The 14763-nt window shown below is 40.7% G+C and overlaps 1 protein-coding gene across 1 annotated transcript in view; it reads left to right on the top strand.

Moving 5' to 3' along the window:
• Positions 1–14763, top strand: part of tll1 (tolloid-like 1) — a 54082-nt gene that overhangs the window by 13895 nt on the left and 25424 nt on the right. Inside the window, exons 2-8 of the mRNA XM_040147362.1 lie at positions 7812–7934; positions 8138–8218; positions 9315–9488; positions 9586–9703; positions 11922–12100; positions 12603–12708; positions 13941–14065. Coding sequence (XP_040003296.1) covers positions 7812–7934; positions 8138–8218; positions 9315–9488; positions 9586–9703; positions 11922–12100; positions 12603–12708; positions 13941–14065 — 906 coding nt within the window. The remainder of the gene's footprint in view (positions 1–7811; positions 7935–8137; positions 8219–9314; positions 9489–9585; positions 9704–11921; positions 12101–12602; positions 12709–13940; positions 14066–14763) is intronic.

Raw genomic sequence — 14763 nt, 5'->3', positions numbered from 1 at the left:
ATGATTACTTTTGGAGAAAATCTTCTAACAGGGCCAAGGTAATCTCTTTTTAATATTGCTGTACGTTCACAGTCACAGTTATACCGTATGCAGTCTAATAATATCACACAAGTGGATCAGCGCATACACATGCACATGTTCACGCACATGCATACAGACACACAAACCAGCACACACACACACACACACACACACACACACATATGCACAAATCTTAGCCCACCTACAGTGTGACCTTATATTTGCTTAATGAGGAGCTTAGTGAGGTATGTGTGTGTGCTTGTGTTAGATACACCCCAGTGACTACAGCATGAGTGCATAACTCAGCAGTGCATAATTTAATACTATACTGTGCCGTAGTGTCTGTAAAATGTCAAAAGCAACAGAGGAGGCCACTAAATCTACAGTAAATAAGAGTGATGGAAATGATAAACATTATTGATGCTAAACAATATTGCTTATGTTTAAGATTTTGTTATTATGTTTTATAGATACATTTAAATGTGAACATGGAAAAACCTCATGTATCCCTTAGCATCTTGTCTCCTGCCAACTGTGACCAATTCAGCCGTAGGAACGCTCATTAAATTAGTGCATATCTGTACGAAAAAAAAGCCAAAAACATAGGGGAGGGTGGTTTGAAAGAACGCCAGGACATCATTATGGTGCCTGACCAAAATTCAGCAATTGACCAAGCACGATTGAGAATAAAGGACTGAAAGCAACACAAAAACTGCACATGTTGTCACAGAGATTGCATCTTTGTTTTTACAAAACAAAACCTTCTGCCATCAGAATAATGTTAAAGATGCTGTAATAAGATCAAAATTATACACAGTAGTTTTACTTTAAAGTGGTCAAAAACAAATACTGTAAATGGTCAAGGAGACGAATAAATTTTGGGATTAAATACAAAAATGTAGCATTAGTATATGTAAAACACATGAAAAGGAGAGTTTAACTGTAACAAAAGCCTGAAAACAAATTGAAATGTTTTCCTTATTTTACAGTTTTTTTTATTGCATTTTTAAATCAATTCATTAACAGATTACGGTTAAGTACAGAAAAAGTTTATGACCGGGCTTGTGTGTTCTCATTGGCCCAAACGAGTAACAGCTATATATGCTTGTATTGTTCAGGTGCAAATTATGTTTCATTGGACATTGTTGCATGACGATGAGCATGGTCACATATCCAAAATAAGTACGTTTTAGTTTTCCACCTCTCACGAAGACGCGCACACAATCACACAGAGCCAATGTTGTACGATTGTTTGACATTTGTTACCGGGCTGCAGAGTAAACATGCAGAAAAGCCGACATTGGTCCTGTCTGCCTCAAATCGGTCTTCTCGCTCTCCGGACAGCCGCCATGGTGGGAGGTGCTAGATGCATGCGAAGGAAGTTTATCTCTCAGTTTGTGTTTGGTGCATTACACCTGTCTGTGTGTGTGTGTGTTTGCTGCAGTGCCCCAGCTGAAGGGCATACAGTAAGGCCCTGGTCAGCATGATGCAGGTCTCCTGGGACATCCGAGGGGTTTTGGATCAATACTGTTCCTCCTGCATCTCCCTGCCTCACTGTCCTCGCCCCTCCTCACCCACTGGCTTGACTTTGGGCTATTTATGGTATCTCTATGGATTAACAAGACCTCAACAATCAATGGGCCAAACTTACTATCACTGTACTCTCTCTCCTCTTTTTGCTTTGTATCTCTGCTTGTGTCAGCTCCTTTTCTCTGGAAAAACTTTTAGTCCTTGTAGTTTCCCTTGTTGTCCTGAAATAACTGAAACCGCTAGAAGTGTAAAGTCAGTGCACTGTCGCAAACACACTGTCCCACAACTAGAAACAAAAGCTGAGGGAATATCATTTCAAATACAGGTGCAATGTGATATGATCTATGTTTATGTGAGAATTCACAAAGATAATGACCTCTGTTGGGGAATTGGAAGTTTCGTAAAGGTGCAATTGATGTCAGAATTAACATTTGTACCACCGCCTGTTCAGACCACATCTTAGTGCAAGTGCTGATGTAATTGTGTTATTTTTGTCACTTTATATGAGAAAATCAAACCCACATAAACCACTTCAGAATCAAATTAACCTCTTTTATATACGTCAAGTTCAATTCTTCTCTTTTCAACCACTGAAAACAACTGACTCACTGAGAACAGCCTTTTTCAAATCTCTTACGGAACAAAAAAGCACACAAGGGAAACACATTTAATTGTGTGACTGCTGATTCAGCACTGATCCAAAATTTACTACGAAGTCTGTTATCTATGCACATTTAATTATTGCGTAAATTGTTTTCCAGCTGTTGAGATGTGCCCCAAAAAACTGTAGCGACATTAGCAATCAAATAGTAAATGAGAGCTAGGGGCTTGAAGGGTGACGTCCCCAAATGATAACCAGTTGTCCTAATCAAACCTCTTTTACAACTGCAGCTGTACCACCCGTGTGACGGTACACCTGCTCATGGAATTTCCAAAGAACCTGTCGGTCAGAGTATGCCAGCGGCATGTCCTTTCACTTTGATTAAGACAAACCATACTCTGCAGATACAATAAAAATGTTGTAGTAATTACAAAATGCTCTGCTGAATCGGCTGAATTACAAAATGACAGAAAATTAATCAGAAACTACTGTCAAAATCAATTAATTGTTTGTCATTTTTCAGGCAAGGTTCCATCTTCTCAAATATAAGAATTTGATGCTTTTACTCTTTGAATTATAGTAAACTGAATATTTTTGGGGGGGCTGGACTATTGGTTGAACAAAACAAGCTGTTTGAAGGCGTCGCTTTGGTCTCTGAAAAATTTTGATGGCCATTTCTCACTCTTTTCTGACATTTTACACACCAATAATTTTTGGTTTATTCAAGCAAATAATTGGCAGATTAATAATGAAAATAATAATTAGCTGCCGCCCTACATAGTTGACTCATATCAATAATAATTAATAATAAATGAACAATGTTTAAGCAAGTAAACATCACAGATGTCCAGGCGATAAACGTTTAAAACAACACAGTTTTATTTTAAATGTCATTTTCACATACACAGCTCGAACACTTTTAACATGTAACCATGATTTTTTTTAAAGCAATAGTTTGACATTTTGGAAAACACCGTTATTGTCTTTTTTCCCAAGCGTTAGATGAAGAGATTGGTACCACTCTCATGTATGTTTGGTAAACATGAAGCTACAGAGATGAGAGTGGTATTGATCTTTTCATCCAACTCTCTGCAAGAAAGTGAATACGCACATTCACCAAAATGTCAAACTGTTCCTGTAATAAAAGGTACAGCATTTAAGTAGTTATGCAACATAAACGTTTATGCTATTTGCATTTGAGAAACACCATTTTATTTGAATTGTATTTTATAGTATTGTCTACGCAATATACCTAGTAATAAGTACACGACAGAAGCTCCACCCTCTAGATCAGACAGCATCCTCATATCTGTCCAATCAAAACATCATACACCGCCATTCAACAGCACACACTCCTAGTCTGTATCTGATAACATGATTTGTAAACCATCTGAGGTCATTGTGGTTTGCTCCTCTCTCCAACAATAGCACAGGGTTGAGCACAATGGCACCCTGACCCCCAGTTTCCTTCAGTGGCAATCCTGATTAGCTAAGTGACACGCTTCTCCCATTCCATTGTTAATGTATCAGTGCCCCGGGTCCCTGCGGAGGGCAATAACTCCGCTCAGCTAATTATTTAGTGATGATTATCATTCAGTTGTTCATTGTTAGAGGCTGTGAATAATACTGTCGATGTGGAGGGAGGGGATAGAAAAAGAAACTGAGTAACAAGGGATCCAAGATGTGCTTTATCTGATGCTGAAAGGTGTGTGATGGAGAGAGACAGCCACATACATAGTGTTAGTTTTGTGATGCGGGAGAGTTAAAAAAAAAAAAAAGGATGAGGATGTTGGGTTGAAACTCGGTTGTGATGGGCCAGGGAGCCCGCCCCAGTCTCGTGCGCACCCACGAATAACAGGCACACAGAGAGGGCCGGTAATGAGCCTTGAACGGCCTTGCAGGCGGTAAAAAGTGCCGGCCCACCGATGCGATGGCCCACTGGGATTTGTCCCGGTATGCCCGATGTCCCTCAACACTGACTGCTGCGATTCCTTGTTGATGATCGGCTCCTCGTCTGTGTGACCAGTAATCAGCTTGTGTTCACAGAACTTTTATTTTGTCCAGAACATGTAGCAACATGATCGTTTCTTTACTATTAATATTTTATTTACTTACATGACAGGACAAAACACTACAAATGACACAACATACTGCATTTGGACACAGCAGGGGTTGTGGGAGTGCACTACATGACATACTGAAGTCAAACAGTTCAATGGCTAAGTTAAAGTCAGCTAGTTGTATGAAGGAGTTTGGCCACCGCCCGGACAAATGACATATTTTTTTGATTTTTGAAGTGAAAAGAGGTGAATACTCCCGCAGCAAACAGACACTAAAAATTAGCCTTTCTTTAAATGTCAACGCAGAGTTACCATTTATTTCATGAACTTAAAAATAGAAAAAAGTAATTGTGACATGTGCAAAAGTAGTGGGTCCCCTACCAAGTCAGTAGTAACCTCCCCTTTGCCGACCATTAAGCATCGAAGTGGAAATGTTCTGCTTTGAGGTCATGTGGCAGCCAGTGGAACGGGAAACATTACACGGATAGAGGGAAGAATAGATTCGACTAAATATCAGAAAATTCTGGATGCAAATGGGAGCAGTCCATCAAGAAAATGAAAGTGAAAAGAGTCTGGCTTCTACGACAGGACAATGATCACAAGCAGACCCCAAAATCCACCATGACCTACTTCAAGAAACCGAAGCCGAAGCTTTTGAAACGGCCCTCACAGTCCCCTGACTTGAACGTCATTGAAAATCTGTGGGTAGATGCTTAAACGTACTGTGTGTGCAAGACAGGCTAAAAATATCCCAGAACTTTAAGCGATCTGCAGGAAGAGTGGGTGAAAATTCATAAATCGAGAACAGATAGACTTAGCTGCTTCAAAAGGTGTTTGCAAGCTGTGATATCTGACAAAGTTTGGCTTATTGAGTGCTCACTTAGTAGGATGCCCAAATGTTTTCACATGCCACAACAAAAGTTTTCAGTTTAAAAAAAAAAATCAACAACATATGAAATTTGCCCAGACTTTTGCCTACATCTGAACATGGTGTGTCTCCATGAAGCGCTGACCACGTCACGGCATTAAACATGAACTGTTTTTGGTTTTTCCAGTTCAGCATAAGTATTGTATTTGCTCAGAACCAGCCCAGTGTAAAAAGACAGTGAACAGATAATAAGCACACAGCTTCCAGTTTATGACCTAGCAGGCCCACAACAGGAGAAATCGGAAAAATTAAGATTAAAAATGAAGTTTGACCAAACAAATTCTCAGCACAGGTCGGTCAGATCATTGCACTCAATTTGAGAGAGTTTAACAGAAGATATGTTATCTCTGCAAAAAATGGCAACATAATCATGATGTTGCTTTATCTGTTTCACAAAGGGTGAGAATCCTAAGGTCCGCTGTAAGAAATGTGTAGAACAAACATTTAGATACGCTTTTCGGGTTAGAGTGTGGTAATAAGTAATGAGAGTCTCATTGCTCCATCTTTAAGAATTACTTACCTGCTGTTGTGGTATGCATGACCTATGTTTCCAAAGTAGTGAACTGTATAATTTGTTCATTTAAACAGCATCAAATGATCAGCTTTGTAAAAAGTAATCCATGGGTTTGACTGGTTTTACTTTGACCTTCCTGCTGGGTTTCTGGTGTTCTTATAGTAGATATGTCCGCAGTGCATCCCAGCGTTGTCAGGGTGCAATGGTGACTCTTGCGAGGGCGGGAGCGCTGCAGCGTGTACATTAATGGTTGTGGACAGTGTGTGGAGACCTTTCACCAGACTGTATGGAAAGAGGAAGGACAGGAGGATGAGTGGGAAAGACTGGAGTGGTACGAATAGGCAGGCGGCCAGGGAGGGAGGAGGGTAAGTGAGGAGTGGAGGAGTCAGCGGTGGGAGTGTCACTGGCCAAAAGGCTTACACATGGCCTGATATCGGACCATTGTAAGACCACCGGGGGCTGGCGACTGTGTGTGTGTGTGTGTGTGTGTGTGTGTGTGTGTGTGTGGGGTTTAGGGTTAGGGTTAGAGACATAGAGAGGGATAAGGAGAGGGAGGGAGACAAAGCTGTGCTGAGCTCTCTGGCCCCTTGATATTAAACACGAGTTTCTACATATTTGGGTGGAGTTTTGGAAGCGTAATTGGAGTGAGGGAAACTAAAACGGCTCTGTGCTGTTGTGTGACAGTAATGTTACAACTCAGAGAATCAATAACCAGAGGATTCAATTAATGTGATGATTTCAGCACTAAAGAGAAACACCTGAGCCACTTCCTGGTATGTGAACGGTTCCGTGACTGTACTTGTGTGACATCCATGGGTTCTCATTGCTCTGCACTCGAGGTCTTAGCGGGTCAAACTGTTTGTACTTGAACTGAACTTCGGAGGAAATAAATCTAAACCTTAACAGCCTTGAAAAAAGAGGACATTTGTTTTGGAAAAAGACCCTAGTTAATTAGATACGATTTTGTTTGGCTCCAATGGTTTCAGTGCCTCCATGTTTTAGTGGTTACTACAGTAAACACTTGCAGGTGTTCGCTAAGGCACTGCTTATAATTTATTTTCAGTCCCTTGTGGAGTTTTTTTTAAATTGTCTCCATATCTGACTCGAACCATGCTTTAGTTGTGGTGACATCTGAATAATCCTTTTCTTTTTTTTTAACCTTTAATTAATCAGGGAGGTTTCACCGAGATCCGTACTCTTCTTTTCTCCAGAATGCCTTGATCACACTGACGGAGTTAACACACATTCTCACCTGCAAGCTGCCCCAGTACAACCACAGCTGGATTTGTTGGTAATTGAGCAGCTCCAGTAGAGGAGTTGGAGGTTAAAAATGTTGGTCACAGGTACCTCAACCATGGCAAAGAGGGAGGAGCAAGTGCTGCTTCACCCACTCAGATTCATCCTGCTGGTCAAGAGATCAGACTGGTGCCCATTTGGTCACTTCTTTTTTGACAACCTGCAAGTCCTGCTCCACCTTTCCTCTAATTATAGAAATTTTAGTAATGACTAACACATAATTAAACAAACCACATGCAAAGGACATTAAATAAACAAGTGCAATATAAGACTTGTCATGGTTCCTAATGGATTTGATCACAACTTTCTTTTGCGATTGCACAGACTTGTGATGGGAAAAAATCAAACAAACGGTGGAACAAAAATTTGATGCAGGTTTGCTGGAGACTACAACCCAGACCGGTGACGAAAATCTGCACGCATTCATCACTTCACGTCTTGGCTAGTGTAACGTCCTGTTTACTGACATGAGCAGAAAATCCCTCTCGGGTCTGAAGCTTTTTCAAAACTCAGTTGCCTGGACTTTAAGTGTGACAAAGACAGACCAGCACACTCCATCTGTCCTTGCGGTCGCTTTTAAAATTAATTTTAAAATTTCACTGGTAACTTTGAAAGCTCAAATGGGCCTTCCACCTGGCTATATTGCAGAGCTGTAACCTTATTCTATAGTATGACCAAGTTCTATATAAACAAAGGTTATTATCCTTTTTCGCACTTTTGCCACTGCTTTTGAAGAGAAATTTTACAGTTTGATAATAATAATGTGCTCATTTCCAGGGATGATGAATAAGATGACACAGATGATTGTGATGTGATGGCATTAGTGATTCTGCTAACTGCGATGTTTTCTCCTATGTCCAGCTGTATTCTGGGGCGACATCGCTTTAGACGAGGAGGACCTGCGAATGTTCCAGATTGACAGGACGATAGACCTCACACAGCACACACACATGCACACACACTCCCGGCAGGGGCACACATCTGGTGAGTGGACTCAACATCTCACTCTCACTCTTTAATCATCATGTAATGCTCTCTCATGTTTCCTCTGAAACTCTTTCATTATCCATCAGCTACAGAGTAAAGCGACTTGGATAGGGGGGAAGTAGACCGCGGGCCACCTGAGGATATCAGCATTTATTGTACATTGTTTGTGTTGTGACTCTTTGCATTGGTGTGTTTGTCAGGTGGCCTGGAGGAACATGAAACTGCAAAGAAGAGAGGCTCGTTATACCTGCTGCTGGAGAGAATACGTAGATTTGGCTTCGGTACGGACCCTGAATATCGCTACATTCGTTGATTTGTGTTACCAAAAAACACTATTGAAAGGACCATACTGGTGGTTTTGCACTTTTTAGCCAATTAACTAAAAAATCTATATTTTCCATTACTACACACAATTTCCCAAGCATACCATAATGGCATCCCAGATCTTCTGAGAAGCCACTGGTTTCCAACAGCTTTTTGATTGCATAAATACAGTAACAAATCATTTGAACCAAACTAATAACATTTACCTTCAGCCTTAAAGTTCAACTACCAGGTTTGTTACAAAACTGTCACATTTTGAGTCCCTATAGTGATCTTGCTGCTGTTACTGCATCAACATTAACATAACAATGTAGTTGTAGGTCTTTGCAAATAGACATTTTGGCGCCTTCTAAAACTTTATATAAAAATACTGTGTTTGCAAATTTCTATTTGCTAATAATAAGCCCTCCCAGACTCAACCATTACCCCCAAGAATCCTGTGCAGAGCAAAGCCCCAGGCAGAGCACAAGAGCCCCGTTTTTTCATTTAATGTGAATACAGCCCAAATCAGGCAAACCACCACGGTCCTTTTAGGCTTAATTTCGTGGAGAACGTCCACTGCACCAAGTCACTGAGGCTGTGCTTGTTTGTGATTATGATGAGAAAATCTGACACATTTGAAGTATAATCAGACCCCAAATGAGGGCTTGGAATTGTTATTTATCATAAAGTCATTCTCAATACTACAAGTGTTGCTAGACCTTTGACAGTTCAAGATTCATTCCCTTCTCCATGCACTTTACAAGTAGACGAAGTTGAGCCAGAACCCCTGCTCTACTGAAGCAACTCAAATCCTGCAGTATAGATTATGAACTTCTTTAAATTAAATGTTTAATAAAACAGTATATTGCACTGCCAGAGCTATTTCCGTTCGAGTTTTATTACTCTCTGATCTGAGAACAAACTCCGAAAGGTCACAAATAATAAAAAATGGTTTGATCAAATAATATGGAAGCACATTTATGAACTGATATTTATGATTATAGCCCAGTAATTTCATCTGTTTAAACACAGGTATTTTGATTGTGGTTTTCTCTTTCCCCACTCCCTTAGACTATCTCCCCAAGAATGTCAGCAAGGTAGCTGCCGGTCCCAAGAGCCAAACTGGGAAAGCTGGGAGGGCTGGGAACACTGTGAAGAGCCGTATTCCTCGAGCAGCCACATCCCGAGCTGAGAGGATATGGCCTGGAGGAGTCATCCCCTACGTCATAGCAGGAAACTTCACTGGTAAGCAACTCCACTGGACTGCCGCCCGTACTGCTCAGCAGCGAATACACACCGGCCGTCATTGTGTAAAGTAGGATGTAAAATGTGCGTGTTTCAGGTAGTCAGAGGGCCATGTTTAAACAGGCCATGCGTCACTGGGAGAAACAGACGTGCGTGACTTTCATTGAGAAGACGGACGAGGAAAGCTACATAGTGTTCACGTACAGACCCTGCGGGTGAGTTGGGAAGATGTCTTTGTATGTGTGCGATTGTGTTTGTGGTTGTGTGTGTACCTAGAGTTCAGTAGTGACCTTGTCACCGCGAGAGACGATGCGGTCACTCAACAATGGCTCCGCTTTCCTTCCTGTCGTCCTCCTGTTTCCCCATCCCACCAATCACATCGCTCGGTTTAAGTGTTTGTATGTTCGAGCACTTTTTTTGTTCATACTCCGCAGAAGTGCATTGTTCTGTCGAGTGGCAGCACGGTGGGGTCAGAGTGTGTTTGTACAGTGGTGGCACTTCACTGCTTGTATAGTGGAAGGTTTCGGAGTGGCTGACAGGCCCTGGGAACTTGTGATGGATAGTTTTCACAGTTTTCTTAAAATTCATAGTTTTATAGATTTATAGCGTTTTACCACCCGCTGTTCTGCTAACGCTGTGCAAGTTCTATATTATATGAATATGAACGCGTAATATATGTATTGGTAGATTAGACTTTCATCATCTGGTTATTGTAGTTCACAAATGCCCTGGTGTAAAAATAATCGAGGCACAAAAGGGGGATGGGTTTGGAATCAATTAACTAAAAAAAACAAAACAAAACAAAACCAAAAAAAAAAACAGATTAACCCATAATAAGAATAATAATTTGTATATTACGAAAATCTTACTCTGTCCCCGCTCAGTTTCCCCTGAGATACCTTTCAAATTAAAACTTCCACACTACTTGACAACATCAAATATTCAGTGTTTGCTTGATCCAGTGCCTCGCTGAAGCTGTTTCACACTTACTGTATATTGATTGAAATATTCAAGTACAGTCTTTTTTTTTTTTTGTGGCTGCACAGTTACATCAAATGTTTTATTGCATGCTGTAATTCACGCTGACATATTTGATGGAAAACCTTGAGATGTTGACTAGAAGTTAAACTCAAGACTGTTAGTACTTAATGTGTCCGTAACACTGTGCATCAAAAACTGTCAAGTACTGAAATCTGACATTGAATGTGTAGTCAGATGTATTGTAATCTAGTTTACTGCCTCTCGATTAAATGGTTCCTGATTTAAATTAAATTAACCTACTTTGGAGTATATATTATTCAGGTTAAGGTCTTTTATGGCTGCGTGTGTTAGGACAGACATTTTTAAAGTTTTGACTCTTTTTTAAATGAAGAACAGTTTTGTTGGAAAACATCTTTATTTTTCTAAGATGCCAAAAAAAGCATAATTTTGGTATCGATATCAAAAATCAAAAACACACATTCTCTTTGCTCCTACAATAATATTTGATGCCTGACAAAGATCTATAATAATCAAAACATTGCACTGCAACAGTGATTACAAAATTATTGTTGGAACAGAGAAGCAATTTTTTTTGCTTTTATATTTCCTGTTTAGTAGCACCCGTTGAATAGTTTCCTTGGATGTGCATACCTCTCTCTTTCAATTTAGTTACACAATATGATTTTCATGATGTTGAGACTAAGAAGTTCGTTTAGGAATAGATACTTGCAGGCCTTTAGATGAGCAACAGATCTGCGTGTCAACTGATGATGCCAGTTGTCTCGTGCTCTGCGATAGGCTGGCTGCATCAGAGATTAGACACTTTAATCTGTTGTATAAATATCCTGCATCTTGGATTTGAGGTGTGTATGACAGAATGAGACAGAATCGGAGGAAGTAAAGCAAGTACTGCTTTTATAATATACAACCACAATGCATTTGAGGCACCTGTTGTGTGTGTGTGTGTGGGAAGTAGTTTTACTGATACTGGCGCTGCAAATGCTGCAAGAAAAAGACTCTATCTACTCCAGTGACTCCTGATCCTTACCCTGCAATCAGCTCGCTGGATAACTTTAATCAGATTTGTTAGCCTGGCACGGATGTCTCGGCTAACCAGAGAAAGAGAATGAATGTGTGTGCTTTGTGTGCGATATGTGAATTCTCACAGCTTATTCACTTTGGGTTATGAAACTGCGGCGTTATTGGAGTGTTGTATGTAAATAAATCCTTTCGCTTTTCCTCCGGTGGATGTAGTACGCGGCAGGAAATCCTGAGAAGACTTGTGTGTTTCTGTTTGTGAGTGTGTGTGTGTGTGTGTGTGTGTGTGTGTGTGTGAGTGTGTGTTTAGCGTAAACTTACTGCAACACTGCTGGTGCATTTTCCTCTGCCAAATGTGTAGTAAATGTCGTCCGCCTATCTCCCTGCTATCAACTTCCTACTAATCCTCATTAGGTGTTGTTCCTATGTGGGTCGTCGTGGCAACGGGCCCCAGGCTATCTCCATAGGCAAGAACTGTGACAAGTTTGGCATCGTGGTGCACGAACTGGGCCACGTCATTGGCTTCTGGCACGAGCACACGCGGCCTGACCGTGACGATCATGTGACCATCATCCGGGATAACATCCAACCAGGTGAGGCGAGACTCGTTACCCAAGATAAACCTGGGTGTCTGCTTGAATCAGTCAGCGTCGTCTTTATGTGGAGACAAGTAAGGACATTAGAGGAAAGCGTTTGTGTATGTTTTCATATTCACACTTGTGTCCGGCTCGGTGTGAGTGTAAATGGGGCTTTTAATGACTGCGAAGTCACCTAGGTCCCCAGACCGCAAGGCATTCGCAACCTGACAGGTGTAAAATCAAATGACGTCGCAGCGTATCAGACCTGGCCGAAGTTTTTATTTAGAAACCTATCAGAGCTCTCAACTAAACCTTCAAATATTTTAATAAATCTCCTTTAAATGTCTCATCTATTCAGACTCAATCACTTAAATGATTATTTGTGTGTACAGTGTTGGGTAAAGAATATATTTGTGTGTGTGTGTTTACGGTAAAACACTAAATGGTTGCACTCTGTTAATGTGTGCTAAAACCAAACTTTCTCATGCTGCTGTCTGTGCATGTGTATCGTTCTCAGGCCAAGAGTATAACTTCCTCAAGATGGAGCCAGGGGAGGTCAATTCTCTTGGGGAGCCATATGATTTTGATAGCATCATGCACTACGCCAGGAACACCTTCTCACGGTAACCAGCGGCAACATCTCGTCTGTTGACTTGTTTTGAAATTTACAAACGAGATCAGACACAAGATCTGCCAAAGACAGATTTTTCCTCAACTTTGAAGTCCCCTCTGAAATTTTGTGAAACGATGACCCTAATGATTTTTTTTGCATGTTTCTCTATGTTGAAGTTGTGATTTATTGTTGCTGGGTGGAACCGATAGTTAGAGCTACCCCTGAGCAGCTTTTCACCCATTGCAAGTAAAGGCTCGATGCACCATGTTAAAAATTAATCTAAAAAGATTGCAACTATGGCTTGGCTTGGCTTTAAATCTTGGGTGTTGACAGTATACTCAAATTTTTTAGGCCTGACAGATCATGTAATTACAATTCAAAGGTGTACAAACAACGCAATATTGGTATTTATAAATGAAATGCAGGAAATAATACAGTTGGTGAGCTATTAAAGTAGCTATACCAACCAATTAGGCTTCTGGCCCCTCATCAACACTTGCATATGTCTTTGAATTGTGACCAGTGCAACAGACCAAGTGATTTTTTTTTTTTTTTTTTTTTTTTTTTTGCTTTTCCCTTGATTTTTATTTTTATTTTAGCAACCTGTAGAAAATTACCAACCTAATGTCCAGTAGTTCAAAAAGGCAAACATTAGAGGGAAACTATAAATAAACACAGTTTTGTGCAGCAAAATGTTTCTTCTGCTTGCCCAACATTTTAATAATCTCGTGAACAACGAGATTCATCCTGCGATCAATGTCTCCTCTCTCGGGTTAGAAACCACTAAGTTTGAGTATCTGAGGTCCAATCTGACGTCCGCTTATGTGGACTTTTCCTATAGTAGTGCACTAAAACTGAATGAAAACTTGTCAGCGTCATGAAATACCCTCCCATTCTTTAGAAATCAGCCAGTTTTAATTTGGCAGTGAGAGCAGTCATGCGTTCCCTTTACACGCTTTCCATGTGAGGAGGCTTTTTAATTTCTGCCATACCTTCTCTGATAACCTCTCCCACTCCCCACACAGACCTAACTCACACATAAAGAGAAAACGCAAAACACTACACTGGATCAGGCAAACAGTATTTGCGTGGAGGTCGCTGTTTTTTGAAATTGCGGTTTGTTTTTAGAACATATCAAATTATATTGTTTTGAAGATAAATGTATGCGTTGTAGTGTCATCATTCATTTCCCTGAAATCAGAGCAGGACGTGTTTATTAAATCTCTCCTTTGCTCCCTGTAGGGGGATGTTCCTTGACACCATCCTTCCATCCAGAGATGAAAACGGGGTCCGGCCTGCTATTGGCCAGCGGACCAGGCTCAGTAAAGGAGACATTGCACAGGCAAGGAAGCTGTATAGATGTCCAGGTACTGATATATCTACTATGAAACCACAATGTGTATGCGGGTATGCTGATGCATGTGTGTGCTGTCGTCATAGCTGAGAAATAAAAGATGACATCTGTTTATCTGCTCATATCTTCGGTGTAAAATTGGCCAGCCCCTTCACTCTCCAAGGCACAGAGGTGAAGTTGAGTAATTTGTTTTTCCATGTGACGCTTCCCGCTCTGTTTTCGGGGCTCAAACACATCTCACACACACACACACACACACACACACACACACACTCCTCCCGGCAGTTCTTGTGCACACCCGTGCTATTCTGGCGTCCCTCAGGTCCCTTTTTATGTGATCTGGATCTGCTTTAGAGTTATGTTGCAAAGGATTAGGATCCCAAATGCTGCCATCCTTCTTTGGCTGAAATAGTTACATCCTCAAAACGACTTTAGACTAGGTCATCGTGTACGAATGATGTACTGTGTGTGAGACAAAAAGAATAAATAACATTCTCATCCACTTAAATTCACAGTTATCTGTTTCTTATTGTTTTTGTGTGTGTATTCACATTAATTTTGACTAATTTTGTTCTGTTAAAATACAATTTATCTGAAAAAATGCAAGTATTAAATGTGTTTGTTAATATTCATAACAGTTTGGTCAAAACATTATTGTATACACACGCGCACACACACCAGACACACACACACACACAACCACACACACAC

The sequence above is a fragment of the Xiphias gladius genome, chromosome 15, assembly GCF_016859285.1.
Source record: "Xiphias gladius isolate SHS-SW01 ecotype Sanya breed wild chromosome 15, ASM1685928v1, whole genome shotgun sequence".
In the NCBI taxonomy this organism is placed as follows: domain Eukaryota; kingdom Metazoa; phylum Chordata; class Actinopteri; order Istiophoriformes; family Xiphiidae; genus Xiphias; species Xiphias gladius.
Note: the sequence above shows the minus strand (reverse complement) of the source record. Positions and strands in the feature narration are given on the sequence as shown.